The sequence below is a fragment of the Acanthaster planci genome, linkage group LG03 (assembly GCF_054643075.1).
Source record: "Acanthaster planci isolate LZ-2023a linkage group LG03, COTS_SCS, whole genome shotgun sequence".
Taxonomy (NCBI): domain Eukaryota; kingdom Metazoa; phylum Echinodermata; class Asteroidea; order Valvatida; family Acanthasteridae; genus Acanthaster; species Acanthaster planci.
Genome location: NC_141779.1, coordinates 3,565,496 through 3,589,314, shown reverse-complemented (window position 1 = coordinate 3,589,314; position 23,819 = coordinate 3,565,496). Strand labels below are relative to the sequence as shown.

At 43.5% G+C, this 23,819-nt stretch overlaps 1 protein-coding gene across 1 annotated transcript in view; it reads right to left on the bottom strand.

Moving 5' to 3' along the window:
• Positions 1–23,819, bottom strand: part of LOC110986122 (uncharacterized) — a 132,065-nt gene that overhangs the window by 61,248 nt on the left and 46,998 nt on the right. Inside the window, exons 53-79 of the mRNA XM_087133985.1 lie at positions 22,834–22,951; positions 21,844–22,116; positions 21,129–21,404; positions 19,665–19,898; positions 18,739–18,993; positions 17,627–17,887; positions 16,773–17,042; positions 15,963–16,217; positions 15,291–15,425; positions 14,068–14,223; positions 13,641–13,904; positions 12,468–12,737; positions 11,458–11,724; positions 10,730–11,017; positions 9,809–10,066; positions 8,698–8,982; positions 7,926–8,201; positions 7,516–7,782; positions 5,828–6,097; positions 5,152–5,436; positions 4,905–5,041; positions 3,124–3,259; positions 2,270–2,527; positions 1,838–1,948; positions 1,433–1,585; positions 646–824; positions 76–178 (exon numbers count right to left, since the gene is read on the bottom strand). Coding sequence (XP_086990111.1) covers positions 76–178; positions 646–824; positions 1,433–1,585; positions 1,838–1,948; positions 2,270–2,527; positions 3,124–3,259; positions 4,905–5,041; positions 5,152–5,436; positions 5,828–6,097; positions 7,516–7,782; positions 7,926–8,201; positions 8,698–8,982; positions 9,809–10,066; positions 10,730–11,017; positions 11,458–11,724; positions 12,468–12,737; positions 13,641–13,904; positions 14,068–14,223; positions 15,291–15,425; positions 15,963–16,217; positions 16,773–17,042; positions 17,627–17,887; positions 18,739–18,993; positions 19,665–19,898; positions 21,129–21,404; positions 21,844–22,116; positions 22,834–22,951 — 6,040 coding nt within the window. The remainder of the gene's footprint in view (positions 1–75; positions 179–645; positions 825–1,432; positions 1,586–1,837; positions 1,949–2,269; positions 2,528–3,123; positions 3,260–4,904; positions 5,042–5,151; positions 5,437–5,827; positions 6,098–7,515; positions 7,783–7,925; positions 8,202–8,697; positions 8,983–9,808; positions 10,067–10,729; positions 11,018–11,457; positions 11,725–12,467; positions 12,738–13,640; positions 13,905–14,067; positions 14,224–15,290; positions 15,426–15,962; positions 16,218–16,772; positions 17,043–17,626; positions 17,888–18,738; positions 18,994–19,664; positions 19,899–21,128; positions 21,405–21,843; positions 22,117–22,833; positions 22,952–23,819) is intronic.

Sequence of the window (23,819 nt, the reverse complement as noted above, 5' to 3'; positions counted from 1 at the left end):
AGAGGATGGGGGCATAAAAGACCTTGACAAAAAACCTTGATGAAATTGGAATCACTGGAGAGATGTGAACATTACCTGTGATGGCCATGATTGGGCAAGGTGCACCATACTCTCGGCCATCTCCGGCCCCGGTGATAGTCTCCAGGGTGACAGTATATTCAGTGGATGGATTGAGACGCTGGAACGGAGGTTGAAATAAAGAACCAAAAAAATCCAAATTGGCGTTCCTTCTCACAAATCTTGCATGCTTGAGTTGATGCACGGGGTGGTGTGGAAAATTTGGACCACTTTCTGATTAGTTTGTTGAATTTAACTATCAATTAGGGTGTTCTACTTCAGCATGTGATCTATGTAGTTAGGGCGTGATGGGTGGAACAGGTTCTCGTGACACAACGAAGTAACTCACATGGTTAGAACATGACGTGGTTGGAACAAGTTCTTGTGCAAAACCTAAGTTGGCTACTTTGTAAAGAACTGAGTCAAATCTCATCTGTAAATGCAGTCGATTCCCTGTAAAATTTATTCCAAAGTTGTGTCCTCGATCTGCACTTTATTCAGCAGGATCACTGGCGCAAGCTCTGCTGATTTGTCAAGTCAGATGATGCAAGCATTTCATGGCATAACTGCCTTGGGGGTTAGTCTTACCTCCAGCCTGTAGGTTCTAAGAGTTGGTCCCAGTTCCTCGGACATCACCTGAACTCCTGCAGTGGCATAGGACAGACGGAAACCCGAAAACTGGCCGGCGTTGGGCGGCGACCAGAAGACTGTGATGTGCAGTGGTCCAACCTGAGTGAGAGCTTCGTTGAAGCAGGACCGTTCAGGCACTGTGAGGAATTTGGAACGGGAATCGGAAAAAAAAATTTGTATCAATTGGAATTTAGACTCAAAGTCAGATACCAAAAATGTCACTCCTAGCATGTTTAATTAATAAGGGATGGAGTGAAAGAGAACTTCATCTATTAAGATGTATGTTGTTACCTCTTGCCATTTGTTTTCTTTGATGAGACTTTTCAAGCTCGGTGTAAAATGCAAGAAATAAAATATATACATCTCTAACTTTTTTCATCCAAAAAGCTAAAGTTACAACCATTTTACCTGCATGTATACTCAAATAGAAACAAACCACTAAAATGCGTAATGTAAGCACCAGTGCAGAAGAATAATTTTTTTCAAACTCCAGATTGGCAGAAAACTGAGGAAATCAGTTTCGTGAGTGGTCACTTTTCCTCAGTGTTTAGGCACTTTGAGGAACCCAAATGCTTTCATTACCAGAAAAAATTAAATAATTTCAACCAAATTTAATCAAACTGGACTGGTCTCTAAAAGAAACTGCTCCAAATTTGTAAATACAAAACGTGGTGATCAGTAATTTCGAAGGTCCTAAAACCCTTTTTTTAAACGTGTTTTGCACCTTTTGTGTTGTAATACGTACATGTTCTTTGGACAAGCGTATTCTTGGCCAAGTTGTTGTTGTTATTGCCATTGTTGAAGAGAGGACGTATGTTAATGGTGTATTCTTGGCCTGGTTCCAAGCCGTTAAACCTGTAGTTAGTCAGAGTAGTGCTGGCAGTACTCATTCCACTGGCTGAAATAAAGAAACAGAAGTTAATTCATGCTAACAACTCAACCGGGACTCAACTCAATGTACATCTAGCGCCTTCTATTGCTGCCAATCTAATGAACGGCAAGCAAAAAAAGTTTGAACCCACCCAAGCAGTGACCATCTTACATAGTTGGGAATGCACATCCATTTCTGGTGTTGCATGGGTAGTTGTGAAGTCGTTGGGGTGGAAAGAATTGGTCAGGATTATCTTTAGCTCGGTAATAAATTTGTCACCTGGGCTGATATCCAACAGGTAAGACTCGGCACCGGAGACTGCAGACCACACCACCTCGATGTGAGTTGTGCTGAGGGTCAGGACCACTATGTCTAACTGGCCAACAGGAGCTGTGTACGAAAGAAGACATTAGTAAATCTGAACACAAGCACCCAACAGCTAATCAGAACACCCAAGGAAACTGTCTCGTTCTAAACATCTTTTTTAAATATCAGATTGAAGTGGTTTAAAGTAGCCTTACCCAACAATCTCAGAGACTCTGACGTCAAGAAACATTACAAAGTTTATTTTTCTACTTGAAAAACAGTCAGTAATTCCCAAACTGGCCTCCTTACAAAATGTCACACAGAGGCAAGATTGTTGCTGCCCGTGTTTAATTTGAACAGACAACAGTAATGATAGAATCTGACATCATCTGGAGTTTGCTGTACCTGTTGTGAAGTCGCTGGCACTGGGAACACTCTCCACACCGCCAGACAGGGTGACCAACTCGAAGAAGTAGCGTGTGCTTGGGTACAGGAACTTGACCTCATAGACGAGACTGGAGCTGGGCAGTTCCTCCTGGATAAGCTGGCCACTCCGCTCATAAGAGAGCCTGAAACCATCGTAGTTTCCAACCGGAGCAGACCAAATAAGCGTGATGCTAGTAGGCTTAGGTTGGTTGAACAAGGAGCCCGGTGGGCTGGGCTCTGAATGAGGTCAAATGGACAAGGTGAGTTCATTTTAGAATACCATCACACTGAAATGACAATGCAAGACATGTAAGATCACATGAACTTCGTGTCCGACCGCTGATACTAAGATGACAAAACCTGACACCTGACACTCTAGCTTGAGCCCGTACTGTGCCTTCAATCAGTGAAAATCCACACACACACTTTGTACTAGGTTTATTACCTGATAAAAATGCTGGCCAAAGAATCACTAAAGACAGGCTCACATTCTCAAATGGGAAATCAAACTTAAATGGGCTTCAATCCATGGGCCTGGTAATTCTGTTAACTTTTCCTGTAGATAAATCCAGGACAACATAACTGTGATGGCATCATACCCACATGTACATGATTTTCCTTATGCACTAGGCAAGTCACAACACCATTTCAGCTGAAGAAGCATGTAATGCACACAACGCAGTGCCACGGCAGTAAGGCCTCCTAATTCTAGTCGCAGATTTAGTCCATAATAATTATGGAACTATTAACAATTTGGCTCTTGGAACTTCGGTATGGATTTTGCATGAATCGTGTCACAACTAAAACAAAAATACAGACTGCAGTCAACATACTTGTCCTGAAACTGTTTTCAGTTGTACGATCATCGGCTCCAGTGATGACAACTTGAAGGGTGACGTTGTACAAAGTACCAGGGATGAGGTTGGTAAACAGCAGCACTGGTTCCTCACCAACAAGCCTCTGAGCAGCCTGCCGAGTTCAGGAAAACAACAACATGTGGGAGCTTGCTTTGAAAAATGGCAGTAAAATGAAGACGACAGACAGTAGACTTCCTTCAAGGTGCAAGGCTATGCACAGTGGCGGTCTCTTCAGGCATGCAGTAATGCCAGTTGTCCTTCTGTCAGACTTAGGCAGAGACCGTGTAGAAATCTGGAACATTGATTACTTTGCATTCATGAATACCCCAGATAGTCTCCCTAATCAACAACGTGCAACTGGATCGTGTATTAACATTTGATAATGCCCACTGAGAAGTGATAATGCCCACTGGCACCTGGATATGAGACGGTTTAATCGATTCTGATTGGTCAAGAGTCTGTGTGCGTGCGGCTTGCCCCGCACACGCCAAGTCCATATAAGGAGATCCTTTTGGACACATTGCACAAGGAATATACTATAAAATGGGCGTGAGTGTTCGGAAAAAGGAAAGTAAAATTCTGGAACAAAATTCTTGGGAACTCATCGTATAATGACTTTTTTCGACCCTCTGAGTAGAAAAGGTATTTACATAGTAAATATGTGCTTGGCCGGTCTCAAACGTTACAGCTCAGGAGACGGAACACTGATAATGCCCTCCCCTGTGGCTCGGGCATTAGTCACGTCCATTCTCCTGAGCCGGTCTTAAACGTGCGTTTAAGACCAACCAAGCACATATTCATTAATAAAACACAGCATTTATGCCAACGTGAATAATCCTGTTCTACCTCCAAAGTTAAAACAAACTTAAACATCACACTTAACACTAGGTGCACTACACCTGCATACTGGCAATCAAAGGTTGAAGTGTTACAATGCGTGACCCCACCATCCTCAAACCAGGCTGAAGTCGGTATTTGTGATGTTGGACAATTCCTCTCTGTCAGCTTTTTTTACACTTCAAAGTGATCCATGTTAAATCCATGTCTGCAGAAAGCTTCTTAAGGGTGGCAATAGCTGTCAAATTCCCATGAAAATCAAAACCAGTCTGTGAACAGTGGAAGTTCCACTATTTCAGGGTTATGAAGTTACCTACTTCAGCCTGGTTTGGGGATGGTGGGTCACATATGTAATAGCGAAGCAACTTCAATACAGATCAATATCCGATAAACAACCCGAAAAGTGAAAGAGCAACAACACCTAACCCCAAAGCTTGAGGTATCATTGAGCAAGTTTCATCAGGGGCATAAACTGCTTGACACTGAGGGGATGAAGATGAATTAACAGCGGCTGAGGGGTCTTGTTTTTTTTAATTCTTACTAGTAAAAAGAAGAGAAGAGGACCTAAGCAGCTATGAATTCATTGTCGTTCCATGAAGCATCAAGCAGCTCTATACCATTGTATTTCATCATGATCCTTCATAGCTGTCCTTGTAAACAAATCTAGCTGAACATTTGCAGGGGAAATTTGTACAAAAAGTCCAGGTATTTTGTTCCTTACTACATTTAACTGTTTAAGCAATCATCATCATGGAAGAGAAAGCATCTATTCTTGCCAACATTTCAGGGACACCAGACACTTTCTTGCCCAGAGTAAGTCCAGAGAAGACCCACCATACCTTGGTAAGGCTTGGCATAAACAATTTACATCCTGCTTTTTCCTGCAATTTGAATCCTATTTTAGTTTCACACAAACTCACCCTGATGTTATTGTCATCTCCAGGATTCAAGATGACGGAGTATCGCTCGGCATTGGGGTCGCTAGTTTCTCCCCACAGGACCTCCACGGATGTCTCCTCAATGTTACGGAAGGACAACTGTTCCGGAGCTAGGGCAGCTAACAAAGTAAATAAACACTGCCGTCAGTTGCTAGGTTGGGTGGGTGGGACTTTTGCAATGGGAGTCAGACTTGAAATGAATGACTGAGGACGAGAGTCGTTCACTTACTGGTACTTCCCGTTCCCTGGACTGGCTCACTTTTCTCTGTGATACCATCGATGCTAGCGACAGCAACAACGTCAATGAGATAGGCAGTGCCCGGGTTGAGGCCACTGACTGTGAAGGGCAGCATTTCGCTCGGCAGGACCCTACCCCGATAGATGCTGGGTGCATCGGCCCTCCTCTTGGAGTAGACCTCATAGTAGGTGATGTTGCTGGATGACGCAGTCCAGCTGACGTCCAGAGATAGGGTTGTTGGGTTAACCACAATCACACCAGTAACTGGATACGGACCTACAGATGAGAAGACAAACCGTGTCTCAACTTGCTGTGATGACAATGGTATGCAGCATCTTCCCAATGTCATGATGCAATCAAATCCTGTCCCATTTAAACCTAAAATGTCAAACCGGTGCTATTTGTAACTTCCATGGGTTTAAAGAAGACACTACTTTTTATTTGATCTAATTTGCTTTGGGCAACTCAAAGATATGACCACATAAACACAAGCACAAAATTGAGCTGATGTCCTTTTTCCGTGATAAAAGATTACACCTCAGTATGCTTAAATGCAAGTGTTGTCAGCGTCTGCTTGAAAATCAAATCTAAATGTGGGACGTGTGTCTTGCCATTTAGGTCTTGTGGTCAGACTACAAAATGGAACAAGGTGAAATGTAATGCTTACTGGTCAAGTGTCTGGTGGATCTCTGTATGTTGGAGCCCACCAGCAAGACACTGACGTCGTACAGCGTGGCCGACTGTAGGCCGGTCAGTTCCACACGCAGGTCCGGATCAGTTGGGTAGATGGATGCCCGGGCAGCTTCCACGCCATTCTGATCAGTGGCGGTCACTCGATAGGAGGTGAACGCAGTGGACTGGTCAGCCCGACCAACGGTCAGTGTGATAGAGGTGGGTGTGGAGTCTAGGATGATAATTTCTCCCACGGTGGCTTGGACTACAGAACCGAGAAAAATAATTCCAGAAGAATGTAATTACAAAATCCTGCAAGAACTACTTCCATCTGCAGTGGTTAAGGTTATTCTTGCCATGCATCTGACCAAAAAGAAGCACAGGATGTTCAGAATCTTCTGCTGGAAGCAACTCCTGATCCAAAAGAACCTCTTCACGAGGGAAGCCATTTTTTATCATGGTCCCTGAATCTGTTTTTATGAATTTTAAACTGTTGATATAGATGGCATAATTTGAAATTTCAAAATCTTGCCTGAAACTAAGGCTTTTTTATCACCAGTCTTAGATTATTTATCAAAGTTGACAGGTAACCATTTTGAATTGAGGTTCATTTTGTCGCTTTCACCTCTACTCTCAAGTTCCAGAGCCAACAAGTTAATCCCGCTTTCAATTTCTCTGTGGCCGACCCATGAGTAAAGTTTATTTAAAGCTCGCGATGCTAGAAGCACAATGGACTTCCAGGGACTTATGGTGGTCTTACAGGGGCTTATGGTGGACTTCCAGGGACTTATGGTGGTCATACAAGGGCTTATGATGAACTTCCAGGGACCTATGATGGACTTATGCATAAACAGCTCTTCATTGTTACAAACAGCCGGAGTCCAAACTATAGCTTCAGTCTCTCTAGTAATGAGCCAGACAACCACCAATGATTTGTTGCCCTCATGACCCAAGGTCAACTTCATTTCAATATTCAAACACGTCCACACATGGTTTATATCCTACAATTTATGTGTATTCAAACTTACACCAATGGGACCACAGGGAAGGAAGACGTGTCAAAGTGCTTGTAATTTAAGAACGGAGGGCATGTGCCCTGTATCAACCACTGACAATTTAAGAAGCAGGGAAGGTCTTGCCCTTCAGCATTCTGAGGTGGAAAACACCCTGGGAATTAGTCTGAGAAATGTACTGTGTTCCAAATGGAGCAGTTGAAAAGGGCCAGGAACCATATGAGTTTTTAGGACAATCCCTACCAGGTGCAACTATCTACAGAGAGAAGTTTTCCCACAGAGAGGTTATCCACAGAAATGTCTACCAATTGGTAATGGTATCAGGTATTCCAAGGTGAAATAAGTCCACCATAAGTCTCTTGAAGTCCATCATAAGCTCCTGCAAGTCCATCATAAGCCCCTGCATGCAAGTCCATCAAAAGCCCCTGGAAGTCCATCATAAGCCCCTGTCAGTCCAACATAAGCCCCTGTAAATCCATCACAAGTCATTGAGTTTGAAGCCAAGTCACAAACTATTCAAATGAACCATGACAAACACATTTCTTTGCCGTTCATTCTCCTACTTACGACTGGTCTTCTGAGAGGACTTGTGAAGGAACCTGTGATGGACTTGCTAGCCACTAGCAACAAACTACATACGACATGCTTTACACTCAGCTTGACTATTCACCTGTTCTTGCGGTCACCCGAGCTGGTTCACTTTCCCCAGCCAAGGTAGAGTGTGAGGTCAGCTGGAAGGTGTACTCGGTGTCTGGGTTCAGCTCAGTCACCGTGTAGGATGTGCTGTCTGGCTCCAGGATGATGGGTAGGGAGATGATGGAGGGGAAGTAAGACAGGAAGAAAGCTTCTGGGTCTCCAAGGACAGGCACATTCCATGTGAGAGCAACCGAGGACGTCGTGATGACTCCAGATCGCAGTTGAGTTGGAGGGAGCAATTCTGGTAACAGAAACATAGGCAGAGGTAAAAAATGAACTTTGCGTGAATTGTTCACAGATAACAAGGGGAAAAGGGTTCAAGGTCAAGGATGACTGGTGAAATCCTGACAGTATTTCTTGTAACTTTCCAGACAAGAATCTTACTGGTGGTTTTTGTCACTGAATCCAGCTGCACGTCCTGGTTGCCAGTCGTGGTTATGGATAGGTTAAACATGTACATCGCCCCCGGTAAAAGGTTGGTGATGGTGACATTCAGGTTGGATTTGGGTACAAACTGCACGTCTTGCTGGGGAAGTCCCGGGGCTGGACTGATCCTAATGATGTATCCACTGAAGTCATCCGTGGTAGGTTGGGACCAGACCAGGGTCACTCCCGTTGCTGTGCAGGACTGAACAGCCAGCGATGCTACTCCCAAGACATCTGATAGTATCAAAACATACAAAGGAGTGTTCAGTCAAAAGCATACAGACTTCAATGCACAAGGTAGTAAATTATCTATTTACAAAAATTGTGATAAACTATCCTGCTAAAGAACATTCGGATGAAGTTCCCTTGACAAGCAATGTTGAAATTACTGGCCACACAGGGAACAACGGATCACATAATGATTCCACTCCAGTGTCCACTTGTAGAGTCTTTTACATTTCCAGATATTGGTTGACTTTTATAACTTAAGGATGATACAGTCAGTGGTCTGAGTTAATTTTCTAATGGAGTTTAAGTGTTATCAGTTCTAACACCGTCAGTTTGCTTTAAAAATGTGACAAGGTTATTTGAAATCTGAATTTGTCAGTGGAACATTTCAGTCGCATCTATGGAAAAATTCACACTAATATGAGTAAAAACGTGTATACTAGCAATTTTCAGGGACTGTGGTGTGCCGTACTTCAAGCTTGAAAAAGCCTAAAATAAATACCTGTGGTAACATTCTGTTCTCTTGGCTCACTGGTAACCGTTGTCTCACCAGATCCAGCAGTGTTAGTCACTCTGACTCTGTACTGTGTTGCAGGTAGGAGGTCAGGGATGGTGAACTGACGGGTACCAGTGATATCTGGGTCAGGTTGCAGTCGCTGGACCAGTCTGGGCATTTCCTCGCCAGGCCCGGCCAGGTAGATGTCCGAAACAAGGTGGGGTTGGGAACTCCAGGTCAGATCCAAGGAAGTTGGGTTGGGAGACACAGTTAGTGCAGGTTGTGAAGGAACTTAGTGCACAAACATAAAAGAACAGTCATCAATGAGGGTGAAGTTTGAGCGTGACTAAAATGAACCATAGTCCAACCAATGCTGCCCATGCAATGGATGGCTTGGGACTAATCAACCCTTTTGAAACCACACCCTAGGGCACGGTTGTACCACAGCTTCTTCATAGCTGATTTTATCAGTATGGAGGGAACCATATGCATGACAATTATTGTAAGAGACATCAGTGACCGTGTACGTTCTGCGAGTTGCTGCCAATAGCAAAATTTGTGTGTTGAAGAGAGTTTACAAAACAGTTTGACTAGGGTCGTTCCAGCATAACTGTATTGCATGTGTGCATTGTTAAAATGCATTTTAGTCAAAAGCTGAATAATGTTCAGGCCTGAATTTGCCCTGAGCCTCAAACAATATGATACACTCACACTGGTGGAAAGCCAACTGGATATATCATTTGTTTCCCTGAGGACATGCAAATTAATGTTTATTGGTCCGTTCACGGTCTGTGTAATTGTGTCTTCTACAACCAGTGTGTTTTTATTTAAATTCACAATTAGTTGTCATTTATGAAAGAATGATCCATAGATAGCATATATGGTCTGTGCTTTCTTGAACAAAAATATAAGTCCAGAATGCTGGTGTTTGGCCAAAGCATGTTTTGCAAAAAGTCTCATACGTAAAAACCTATCGAATTAATTTTAACAGTCAGTGTGACTCTCTCAAACAAAAAACAATAATCGCCACGAGCTAACTTCATTTGAAAGCAACAGAACATTTGATTCCGTCTATTATTAAAAAACTCAATGTCAAAATTAAATGTAGCATCATTACCAGTGTAGGCAGTTGTTGTGCCGACTGGTTCCCCGTCAAAAGCAACGCGCAGTAGGGCAGTATACTTGTTAGCTGGTACCAGGCCAGTGAAGGTGTATTCACGAGGCTGTGTACTGAGGAACTGTTGCTGTGTGAAACCAGCAGGACTTGGCAAGATGTCAAGATAGTAAATGGATGCGCCCTGACAGATACCCCACTCCACCGAGAGAGTGATAGTTGTGACGGACACAGTGAGTATATCACACTCGCCAATGTCACCTGGTGGGGGGGAAAAAAGACATTAATATCTTCCATGGTAAAACACACTCGCTAATATCACCTGGTAGGGGAACAAGAGACATCATTATCTTCCATTAATTCAAATGGCCCCTTCTTTAAACGCCTTGTTCACATTTTTACAAGGTGCTGAAATTATCTTGATCTGTTCAGCAATCAGTTGCCCAAAATTCTCAGTTTGAGAATTACAAAATAGTTCCAACATTGACAGGAATCAATCAGTGATTGGAAGGGGATGTTACAGTTGCAAAAACTGTGATATACTCTTGGGGATAATCAGAACCAATTTTGGGGGGGCAGGGAATAATTTGAAAATTTCCTAATGCATGCTTTTATAAAGTACCAAAGCAAAAACATCATGCTCTCATTTATGTGTGTAAAACGCACCACCATGAGGACCAGCGCATGAACCAACACACAAGCACGTACTCCGTTTGTTTGCACTATGTTTCACAATTCAAATGACGTCATGCTTCAGTTTCTCTGTAACTTTGTGGGGTGAGTCAACATTTTGGGGCTTCAGAATGAAGGGAAATGAAAAGAAACTTTGCTGGGGGGTACCCTGCAACGTACCCCCCTCACCAGTACACCAATGGAGGTACTGAACCACAACATGGGTGGGGGTTTGTACTCAATTCTACTTACTCGTGGCTCTTGTGATTTCTCGCGGGTCGCTCTCAGACAGACTGCCTACCATGCCACTCTCTGTAGTCACGCCGATGACGTAGCTGGTCGCCGGCTGTAGGTCTTCCACAGTGAACTGGGTCTGGGTGCGGGGCACCACGCCGGCCAGCTGTGGCGTGGCACCGGGTGTGCCTTCCTCCCGGACGTAGATGCGGTAGACGTTGAAGGTGCCACTTGCTGGCTGCCAGGAGATTTGGATGGACAGGGAGTCCACACCGACGACGGATACTGTACCAGGCTGGTTGGGCTCTGTGAGGCCAAGAAAAGAGTTACACCCTCAACAACAGAATGCAGATGAATCAGACTGTTCCTGACTTATGATGGAATTTTGCATTGGCAGATCGAAAATTCCGTGTTTTGCTGTAATATCGAGGTAATTTAATACGCCGGGGGTGATCAGTATTGAATGTGACTGAACATGAACTTCAAACTCCAACATAAATTGTTGTTTTCCCTCGGTATTCCTGACAAAGCTTGCTTGATACAAATAGATTGAAGAAAGATTTCACTAGATATGGCAGATATGAGAGGAAAGATAGTGTAATGAAGTGTTTTATAGGCCTGCTGAACAGGGATAAAAACAAATGCAACACCTTAAACAACTTCTCCATACAAAGTATGGAGAAATTGGGGGGCCAACCATGAACAAGGAATAAAATTTTGTCAGAAATTCAGAGGATGAAGCTTACTTGTGCGCTGTGTGATGGACCTGGTGACAAGAGGATCTGTTCCAACAAAGAATACCATGATGCGATACTCGACACCAGGAGACAGACCTTGGAAGTTATACGCAAACGGGCCGCTGGGACCAATAGTATTGGTCTGTAGAGGGTTTACCGCCGACGGTTGGCTTATCTCAACCCGGTAGGACACTGGCACCTCTGCCATGGTCCAGCTGACGGAGATGCTGGTAGCGGTCACTTCGGTGACGTTGATTTCACCTGGCAGCCCATCACCTGGATTCGGGGAAATAAAGTTGACGCTTTAGAGAAAGAAGTCCAAAGTTTTGAAGTAGAAAAGATTCAACTGCCAAAAAAAAAAAAGTTTTATAATTCTGTTTGGCAGAACACTAGTACGGTGTTCCAAAGGTTGCAGGTGCGAATCCTGCCCCGGTCAATTTCTTTTTTCATTTATATAAAGTTACTTTAGTCGGGCTCTGAAAACCATCAGCCAGATCTGAAGTCCTGGTACTATTAAGTGCAGTTCCTCTCCAACATGACATGTGAAGAGATGACTGGCCATTTGAAATAGACAGCAGTAATTAATGGTGACAATGACGCCGATGGCATTGATGAATAAAACCCTAATTGCTTCAGGGAGACATTTCCACACTCATGACACTCTTGAGCTCTTAAATGACACAGCCAACCAAGCTTTCCACATGACCTTAAACTGTCAAACTATTCAACAAAAACACCAGAGTATGTTTTCTTTTTGGTACCAAATATGCCGGGAGACCCTGAAATGTCTCTCTGTTGTTGAATCACTTGGTTGTGGCTTGATATTACTTACGACTCTAGTGGAAGTGGTTGCGGCCAATTCCCATAGACTTGTGTGTAATTTCAAGCCACCGGCAAGTGATTTGGACACAGCCATATGTACTACAAAGTGCCCTCCTAACAGCAAACTGGGTAGCGTAATGGTAAGAATGTTGATGGGAGTGAGAGTAGCCGCGAGTGTTCAAATCATAACATCTCACCCAGACGCAGGAATCGTGTGACTTTGTTGCTCTGCACACGGCTGTCATTAACCCCGGCATAGGTGGAAACACTGATTGTGTATTCAGTGGACGGATCCAAAGACATCAGCTGCGCAGAGTTCTCCCCGTTGACCTCAGAGGCAGGCAAGCCATCTGGTACATAGCAGATCAGATACTGATGGGGAGGGTTGACCTCGCCCCAGCCTAGGGTCACACTGGTACTGTCTTCTCCACGGCCCAAAAAGTACAGTCCATCGGGCGCCTGAGGTTCTGTGAGATCAAGAGCGGAAAGAATGGGTCTTCATCAAAGTGCTTTACCAAGAACTTGTGAATCCACATTACAGTAGGTGCTGTTTATGATTAAAAAAAGTACATCGTTGTCACAGTTTGATTTCATTTAAGAGATTCTTGTTTTATTATAGAAATGTCCCGTGTTTTGTTAACTTAAAATTGTGCTAAATTTCATCGTGTTTGGTCCTATATTTTCTCTGAGTCGTTCTTTTCAGAGTTTTGGTTCAAAGGTACCATTTCCAAGTCCTTATAGGAGGACTGGTGACAATCATATTGTCTACTTAGTTGCTTACATGCCCTAACCCGAAACCAACATTTCAAAGTTTCTGTGTTACTTATTTTCATTACTATTTTGTACTTTTAACTGTTGAAACAAAAACTGATAAAAAAATCCTTAAAATCCACAATGCATATTTCTCGACACCAGAAAGGGGGGGAGAGGGGATGATCCATAGCCCATCGCCCCCAGCCAAAAAGGGGAGAGTGGGATATGTATATCCTACTCCTTCTCAATTTATGCACGTGATTTAGACAAGAGACAGCATCTATGACAAGTTGTGCACATGGGTGATGGGGCAAGTCCACAGTCAGAGAGGAATTGATACAACAGTACAAAGCTGCTATAACAAATATGACCGGATCCACACAAAATGTTTGATGTAGCGGTGTTCAGTACACAATACCAAAATTTACTAGCAGAAGATTTTGATGGGAATTGTGCTAGACAAACTTGGCTGGGAATCAGTCGTGTGAGGTATACAGTGTGTGGCATTTTAACCAGTAACCTGTTGTTGCTTAGCAACTAGTTTGAAATGCTAAGCAACCGTTTGGGAGTGGCACCCATGGCATTGAAGTTGCTTGTGGCTGTGGTTCTGTACTCACTGGTGTACTGGTTCAAGGTTCTGCTAGCCAGACTGCTTCCTACAGGCTGCACTGTGATTGTGTACTCAGTGGCCGGAACCAGACTCGGCCCAATCACCAACGACGAGGTGCTTTTGGGGACATTCTGGTTGAACACCAGGGTGTTGGATGGATCGTAGGCCAAGATGGCATAGTTGGTGAAATCCCCAATAAACTCTCCCCACAGGATACGGATAGATGTCTCTGTGACCTCATCCACGTATACTTGACTCAGGTTGAGAATAGCTGGGGAGGAAATTAAGAAACCACTGTATTTTTAACACTGTGTTCGTATCTTTTCAATTTTTTAGTGATGGTTCTTTTTAAACAAAATTGCAGTCAGCTACCACAGGTTTGCAAAAAAATAACATTATGTCTATGGGTCATCCAAGCATGATATAAGACTTACGGGTTGTGATGGTTCTATTGACTGCCTGTGATGAAGTCAAGCGCCCTGACCGGAGAACAATGGTAATGTCATAGGTACAGCCAGGTTCAAGACCAGTTATTACCACCTGCGGGCAGGCATCAGGCCCCAGAGTTATCATCACAGGCTGTGAATTTCCTGATTGAAAAGGTAGAAATTCTCATTTTAGTGTTATGAGTTTACATTGGGTGCTTTACGCATGATCATGTTGACCACAGTTCCTAAGCTCACTTGAGTAGGGAATCGAACCTTACTTCTTACTTGTGCAGGTGTCTCATCAAGCTTGCTGTGGTCAGCTGACCACCTTGACTCAGATAAGCAGAGGGTGTCGGCCCTGAGTTAAAGTGACCCTCACCGACGAAAGAGTGACAGACTGGTACAAAGTTTTCCAACCAGGTTCTTGCACACATTCGGCATACATGTGAAGACCATACATTCCAGAAAAACTTCACTGTGCGCACTCAACGTGCTCTGCGTCAAACGCGCATAACCTTGCAAGCCTATGCAGTGAGTTCATACCAAATTTCAGTTAAAAAACATGCCCTCTTTGTCGCTCAGAGCGGATAACTAGCAAACATTTTAATGACGATAAGCAAAGTAAAAGTTACTTTAACAAGAGTGTTTGAGTGGATTGACACCTGTTCTAAGGTGGGAGCGGACTAAGTTGATGTGATTTCAGTTTTTGTTTTCCAACTCAGTTCACTGAAACCTTTATTTCTCTGCAACCCCCAAGTTAAATTAGACACCCCAAGCATGCACATACAGAGAAAGCAAAGAAAAAAACTTGTGTACGAGAAAAGTGACACAGAAAAACACAGACACAGCAATGAACAATAAAGTAGCCAGAAAAAGCCACAACTTGTTACGTCAAATCAATACGGGCAATTCACAAGAGTGTGCCTCCAAGTGTTTGCAGCATGTTGACCAATCGCAATGCACAAAATCTGTCGACCCCATGCGCAAAGGAAAGGGTCCACAGATTTCGCGCGTTGTAATTGGTCAATGCATTGCAAACTCTTGGAGGCGCACTTTTGTGAATCGACCCTATTGGCAGTGCTTTTAGTTACATTTAGGTAGAGACTTCATTGAGAGAAATGTCTGACCTGTCAAATACACATATCTCATTATAAATCGTTAAATAAAAAACAGTTTCCAGAAGTAAGCAGATGACGAAGATGGAATAATGGCACCTGAATGTTAATTACCTGCACCCGCTCCGGAAGTAACAGGTGTCAGAGTAGCAACGAGGTCGTTAAAGACGCCTGGGGAAAACGGTGACAAGTTGAGGACAATTTTGCTGGGTGAGACGATCTGCTCCCGTATAGTTGGGGCCGCAGGAGCTGAGAAAAAAACAAAATGGACAGAAACTGGGTGACAACCCCAATCTTCTCATTCCTGGTAACAGGACACTACTGATCAAGTTAGAAAAAGGACCTTGGTATCAGCATACCAACCAGTAGCTACATAATGGTTGGATACCATGGTTAGGTGAATTATTGAAGCGGGTCATGGGTCATTTGAGCTAATCAGTGTGCATGGTGATCATTGGCCCTCTTAGCACGGCCACATGCTAATTCATGCACACTGAGCTTGTGTTCCAGCAGGTGCTTCTATATCCAATGACCACATGACTTTGAAATATCACACTGGCTTATTGTACAGAGTCAAGTGCAGAGGGAGAAAAAAACCTTTGTCACATATCTTGCCTAAGGACACAAGATCCATGACCCACTGCATATGTCAGAACCCTCAGATAAATCCCTAAGAAGACAAGAGTCTTACAACGTTACAACTTGACCATGAGAACTTTCACACTGTCTTACATTTACATGCATCAACACCTTTAGAAAGTGTTGATAGTGGGGCACATGACTCACCCAGTATGTAAGTAGCAGAAGCGACAAGCTGCCTGTCGACGGAGTTGCTTGAAACCACGTACAGTCGGACCACATACTTCCGTCCAGGGGTAAGGTCATTCAGTTGAACACTCTTCCCTACAACTGGCCCTTGACTGCCATCAGGCGGAGTGTGGGTGACTTCATAACGGTCAAAGTTACTGCCAGGGTTGTAGTTAGGCCAGCCAACTTGGACGTTACGATTGTTCAACCTGGTAAACTGGAGGATCTCATTGTCTGCAAATAATGATTATAAATTAAAAATTGCAAGTAAAGCATGCAAATGGATGGACACTCAGCTGGTATAGGGGTAAGCTATTTGCAAGTAAAATTAAGCATTTGGAATTTATTTGCTCAAAAATTTACTTCTCTCAAAATTCTGACTTTAAAATTGTTGGTTGATTCTATTTTATTTATTTTCCAATCAGGGTTGAAAAGGTACTGATCTCCCATAGGCCCTGTGAAAAGTACACTTAAACATGATTTAAGAATTTATGAAAGAAATATACATATGGAATGAAATGTAAGTACTTTTGTAGTACAGGAGAGATCAATATTATTGGGAAATTAATTGAGACTTGATAGAAAAAGTAAATAGGTCAGGAGTCAAACAGTCACCCACAATCAGTCAATTCTTGTCAGCGACAATTAGTTATAGGCAATTAAATTTGTGCCAAACCTGAAACTGTACATAAGCCACTTTAGCAGTTGTAGTGTACAACTGATACAGTGGTTTGGACCATTATGGGCATGCTAAACAGCGGGGTGAAATGGAATATTGGCATATCGCACCTGTCCTGATGACTCGCTGAGCAGGCTGACTTCTCACTCCGTCTCCAACAACTGTGTAGACACGGACAGTGTAGTCAGTGCCGGGTGTCAGCTCGTCAATCATTGAGCGGATGTCGGTCCGCGGCAGGGTCTCAAACAGCTCTTCGGGGCTGGAGCCAGTGAAGAAGTACACCTGGTATCTGTCGAAGGCCCCCGAGGCCGAGCCCCACTCAAAGGTGATCAGGGTTTGAGTGGTGCTGACCTCCATGAGGCTCGGTGGTGCATTAGGCCCTGTTGACAAGAATTCAAGGTTGGATGTCTTGAGTGGATGTTGTTGATGTGTTGAATTGGTTGTGGACATGGTGGATATAGCTGACACAGCAAACAGGTTTAAATGTACAGTAGAACAATGCATTGAGAATCTTAATATTCTAAGCTTTGTGGACAAACTGGTGGATGTGTGGATTGTGTTCCCTTGCAGAGGTGGGATAGCAGCATATAATAGATGTTGAGGATGTTTTTGGGCACGCTTAATTCTGTGACTTGTAGGTTGTGTCCAAAAGTATGAAAACACTGATGCCAAAGGTGTAAATGAACTTTGCTCGTCAGAAGGAAATAGCCACGGTGTACCTTTTGCATTAAAGTTAGAAGAAGAAGTTCAAATTTTTGAATGCCTTGGCTACCTGTAGGTGGCATAACAAGGACCATGAGTGCAAAACATTTACACCTGCACTCAGTGGATGCAGTGGATATCAACTGAACTTTCACTGATACTGTGACTAAGTGAATGTAGTGGATACCAGACTTCATCACAGATTGTCATGGCATACTGTGGATGACATGAATGTTGATAAATTTCAAGTTGTGGAACTCACTGGTGTATTGTTGGACCGCCGTGTTCGGCATGGTGGTGCCGGTTATCTGGAGCAGGATCCTGTACAATGTCCCAGGGGTGAGGTTGGTGAAGTTGGCCGTGGGGTTGCCTCCAATGGGGACCGACAGCACCCGCAGCTGGCCACCTTGGACAGGCACTGCGCTGATGAAATAACCCGTGCCAATGGGACTGGCTCCCCAAGTGATCGTGATAGTGGTGGCGGTGAAGTCATCCACAATGATCTCCCCAGGTGGGGCAGTAGCTGTAAGGAGGCCCAACAAAACGGGCAAACTGATGACTTGAACTTGACTTTGAACCAGTCCAGCAAAGTCAACGAGGGAATGCGGAAATTTGTCAATTGACAGTTGTCTCAAAACTTACTGGTACCACTTTAAAATGCCAACCAGTGTTTCTCAGCAAACCTTCAACAATATTTCTCAGAACAAATGGCCATAAACTTCCATGAGAACAGGTGAAAACTGAAAAACAATTTTTTTCAATGTTACATACAACTGCTGGAAAACTATTTGCAACAAGCAAACCAAACTTGAGGCAGTCATAGTAGTTACATAAAAGTTATGCCAATTTGACTGAAATACAAAAGTTTATATTGCTAAAAAGTGTAGTTTGAAGCAGGAGTTCCTGTCTTTCCAAGACAATTTAAGGTTCAGGAATGGTTCTGCGGCAGTCCAAAAACTAAGGTCAAGAAGCAGGGACAGGTTTCTTACAAGGTTATAAGAATGAGAGAATGATTTAAACTTTGAACACTTTTCTGACTAGTGGTATTCTTGCAGGCATTTTTTCTGTCTGCTGATTCTACAATTTTATGAAGATCAGTGATGAAGTTCTTGCAATCACCCATTTTTCTGAAGTCTCCGTAAACTGTAGCTTTCCCCACTGATGTGCTTTGTGCACATGGCCAACTCATGTGAGGCCACGAACTATAAATGACGAAATCACAAAACCTTATGTCACACTGAGGTGAAACTTCACACATGTACTTATAATGAATGCCTTCACACGCTTGCCACGTTTCAAAACAATTAGGCATGGGACAGCAGAGATCCTAGGCCTGAAAATCTCAGCCCTGTTAGGGTTTTGGAAGTTTCATACCTGTGAAAGCCGACAGCATCCGTGGTTCACTCTTCTGATTTCCACTCACTGTCACCACCGATATGGTGTACTCCGTGGCTGGCTCCAAACCAGTCAGACTGGCATCAAACTGGGTGGCTTGAGTCAGGGTACCATCTGAAGGACTGTAGGTGACCTCCATGCTGTCCCATATTGTGCCCTCCGGCTGGCACCAGGAGAAGTCCAGCCGATGAGCTGTGCTGAGATCCAGTGTGATCTCACAAGTGGGAAGCGGCACTGCAAGAAGAGCCAGAAACCAGTCAACAGTGTTGGCAGAGACACAACGCTGCGGCCAGCGACAATTCTCAATTCTCAACAATTGTAGTATGCAATTTTTGACAAACGGTGAAATATTCAAATATCAAGCAAAGCCCTGCCACTGTCCGCCATATAACCTCCTCCAAACCAAGATGACCTTGTCATATGGGTTTTTCCATGATTCACTCCTACATAATTTAAACCATCCTTGATTCTACATTATCATCCTTAAATTTAATATTCCAAAAAGAAAGTAAAGTCATTCAGTTCAATTCTTTATTTCCTGTCAAGGGTGGAGTTTCGTGTTGATTCACAGGGATACAGCGAAGATGGCGAGATCCTTGTTTCTGCAAAAACATGGAAATTTACGATTCAAACTTGATTCAATGACCAATAGTTTTCAAGTACTTGTCACAGAGTTAAGCGCAAGGAAACTATTTGTCCAATGTTTTTGATTGCTGTTTTAAGTTAGCCCTAACCCTCCTCAGTCCTCCAAAATCCTTTAGGCAGTTTTGGAGGATTGAGGATGAATGCAATTGTTGGACTAGGGCCACTGGAGGATTTGGGAGGCTTAAGGATGTGCCCCAGCAAAAGGCCCTGGTGGGTTTTAAACACTTGAGAAAACAAGTGTGGGTGATTTTAATATCCACCTGTGTTGGTTGTGAGAGTTGACACTTGGAATCCACTATACCGCAGGTTTATCGTGACTTGCTGTCCTGGCATGAGCTGGGAGACAGCTCCTGAGTTAAGTTCATTGGATCGCATTCCATCTGTAGACGTCAAGCTGTAGGAAGCAGAGGTGGCTCCAGCCCTTGGAACCCAGGCCACCCCAACGAGTGTCGTCTCTACATTTGTCACGTACAGCTCCTCTTGGCCGGTTGCCACTGTGGGGTTAAGAGGTGCCAAGAAAGATTCAGTGTTGCAAAAGCAGGAAGTAGTGGATTTAAGTACCACTCCGGTTTAATGATTAATAAAGTTGTCACATAAATGGGGAATGGGCCGATCCCTGACTATGTGGTGTTTCAGGTTTAATGGCTTCTTACTAGCGCCCCCGAACAAAGATATTGATAAATGGGAAGAGCCACCAACACAGGGCTGGATAGCTTAGTTGGTAGAGCACCAGTACGGTGTTCCGAGGGTTGCAGGTTCAAATCCTGCTCCAGTCAATTTTTTATCTTTATGATCAAAATAGAAAGAGATGGATACGAAGCTTGAATAAACCAGTCAACAATGATTCAGCTCACTTCATAACAATTGCACATCAAATCTAAAGGGTCCATGCAATGCATCTCTATAATACAACCCTGGAAAATGTTTGCGTTTCAATTTATCTTATTTTACAGTTTCGCTTTACTATTACCAAGAGGTATTGCGACGTCTTTTGGGGGAGGGGTTATGTTAATACAAATTTCCATATTTATAGACTAATCCGAAGGGATGCCACACTGCGGTGGCTTGGCGCTCACACCCATAATTCCTGATCTTGAGATGCGCGCGCTTTTGGCAAATCGACACACCCTATTGGTCAATGTGGCATGTCACGTGCGCGTGCTACCTATTTACGCACGTTGTGCCACTGCAGTAATGGCTTCTAATTCTGGTTCTCGAATTACACTACAAGCAAAACTTTGATGTCACCCCAGGAAGGAGTTCCACATACGCCTGTTTGAATTTGTGATATTTTGTTGTTCTAAATGTCTTTTTCCTTGGTGATTCATTGTTGTTTGAATCCTTCTTCAGAAATATTTCAGTGAGCTAATTTTGGGATCACAATTTAAAAAAAAAGCCCTATACACTGAGTGTCTTCCGCGGAATGACATCACAACAATGCCCTCAGTTGTCTGGGAAAGCTTAGACAACTTTGAATATTTGAAAAAAAAAGGTCTTTTCAATGCACTCAACCCAAAAGGAATGTCAAATGGTTCTCACACACCTTGAAAAAAAAGATACAGTTGCACAAAAAGTGTCTGTGAAAATTCACTATCAGGATCCTTTAAATGAAATTTGTGTCAGTTGAAATAAAAGTAGAAATGTGTACATCTTGAAATAGAAGCTTTGAGTGACAAGTTCAAGGCTGGAAATGCTGTTAATCATTCATCAGATGTTAGCCTAACCTGTGGTGGTGGTGGCCTGTGTAGCACTGCTGCTTCCAGTCTCGTGTGTGGCCCGCATTCGAACGCGATAGCCTGTGCCTGACATCAGGCCTGTCACCACGTACTCCCTGGTGTCTCCGGGGAGTGACACCGTGTTGATTGCAAGGTAGGGGCTGGTGTCCAAGCCGAAGCTCAGCTCAAAGTTGTCATACAGTCCAGTAGCAGGAGGGTCCCAGGTGACTTTGAAAGTGGTGGTGGTCTCTTCCGAGATGGCCAGATTCACGACAGGGGCAGGATCTGGCCGTCAGAAAATGAAACACCGACAGGAAAATTGGACAACTCATAAAAAGAAATTCCATACTGTAAAAAGCTAGCTGAGAATTTCATACAGAAGCAGTTACGACAAAATCCAATAAAAAGCTTCTTTCATTTCACGCTTCCGCGTCTACAGGAGAAAGGCTTATTTAAAAAAATCTAATATGCAAGAACAAAATTTATATCCAGCACCACCAGCAAAAAAACTTACAAGGGAATTAAACGACTAACAGATCGGAGAGAATTTTTAATGCAAAATATTATGGAGACCAGCTATGTTTAGTTATAATCTTGCTGATCCTCTAACAGCCAGAAACGCGACAAGAGGAAAGCTGTGAACCATTTTTGAAAGGATCTGGGGTTTGTTTGATTCTGTAACGAATGAGCCTCTGCAAATATCAACTTCAAACTGAAGACTCACTGGTTCGAATGACGACAGAATCCTGGAAGATCTCAGTGCTGCCTTGTAGGACTTGGTAGAGCCTGATGCGATACAGGGTACCGGGCACCAAACCGACAATCGTGCGGGAGTACATCCGCTCAGCGTTTGCCGATAATGTCTGTGATTGTGTTGATGAGCTTCCTTGAGGACCCCAGGTCAGACGGTAACCAGTGATACTGACGGGTACCGGGTCCTCCCAGTCGACAAAGATGAACATCGAGTCAGCTATAACATTGCTGAATCTCACAGCCGCTGAAGAATGAAATCATATGGAATACAAACAATGGAATCTGTGCACAAACCTCTATGATTTAGACCTTGAAATTGATAGGATATTTAACATTGTGGATGGATCCAGCTAGGATGTTAACACCATGCTAAATACTAATTAAAGACAAATTCTCATAGCTACATAACAACTGCCAATAACAGGCAAAATGCCACGACAGACAATCAAGGAAATTATGATGAGCGATGTCACTTGACCAAAGTATGCGAACAAAAGGGTACCTGAAACTCCAAGTATGAAATGCCTTTCAAGGTTGTATCATTTCTTGAAACTAATCGTGTGCCTCCATCGGACGTATTTAATTTACTCAGCTGTTTCGTTCAGAATGAGGGTTTCGTTTCTTAAATGGCATACCCACGTGCATGTGAGTATGGACATATTCCAACGACTCAATGCAGACAGAGGGTAACGCTGAGCATTCACTCTGCCGACTATCTGTGTCCACGTTTACATCAGTGCAGCATGAGAATGCACATCGTCATGGACTATTCAGTGATGCAGTCCATATCTCTTTATGCTGATGCAAAAACGAGGCTTGAAGTAAGTCAACAACCGCTGTCAACAAATTCTACAATCTATTGAGTCACCACCAATTAGCCACCAATCTCCCGGTGAGATTCAACTCAGATTCGTAGTCAACTTCCACTGTCTTGTTCCACTGCCCCCACTGGAGGACTTACTTGTATTTCCTGTGACGCTGGCCGGATCACTGACTGTTGCTGTGGGGCCGGTCCCGCTCACAGATCGGACAGACACAGTGTACGCTGTGTTTGGCGACAAACCATCCACGATGAACTCCTGACAAGAGTACAAACAACAGAAAAAAATCATCAATTATACAAAACGAATCCTTGGACTTTTTCGTTGGTTCATCGGGTTATCTCCTATACTGCATTTGATTGAATACAGTCATTCCATCTTCGTGTATCCTTCTTGTAACATGTTCACAGGACCCATACTGGTGCTCCCTAGGCCACCCTGGGTGTCACCCGTGTCTGTCACTAGTGTTATTTCCATGTAATTTTTATCCTTATTCATTAAGAGATATAGTCTAGCCCAATAACAGCTCTTAACATGAAGTACCAATTATATTTTTTTTCTGCCATGAGATGAAATAAATGTAAATTAGTTTAGACACAAGGGTTCTATCTGTGATTGCTAGAAATTCAAAAGCAGGAATTCATATCCAAGAGTAGCCACCAGTCATTAAACTCTCTACCTGGTGCCACATCACATTGTTTTAATTATCTGTGTCGTTCACATTCTTTAAGTTCCTGCATCTTTTACGACATACCATGATGGCAATGCCTCTGTTTTTGAAAGAACTGGCATCCAGGCTACTTACAACTCGAGAGGACTATGGGGATGCTGTTCTTACTACAACGATAGCCTGGGTTCCTTACAAGAGAATGAAATAGCATCCAAGATACTTGACACGTGAGAGGATTATAGGGGTGCTGTGCTTGTTTCAAGGATCGCCTGGGTTCTTTTAAGAGAATGAAATGGCATCCAAGCTACTTGAGACTCAAGAGGACTGTAGGGCTGCTGCATTGGCTGCAACGATAGCCTGGGTTCCTTACAAGAGACAATTATCAGACATGCAACTGGGACTCGGACAAAAATGAGGAAATTCCCATCTCAACAAGACTTTGTCCAGTATTTTTCA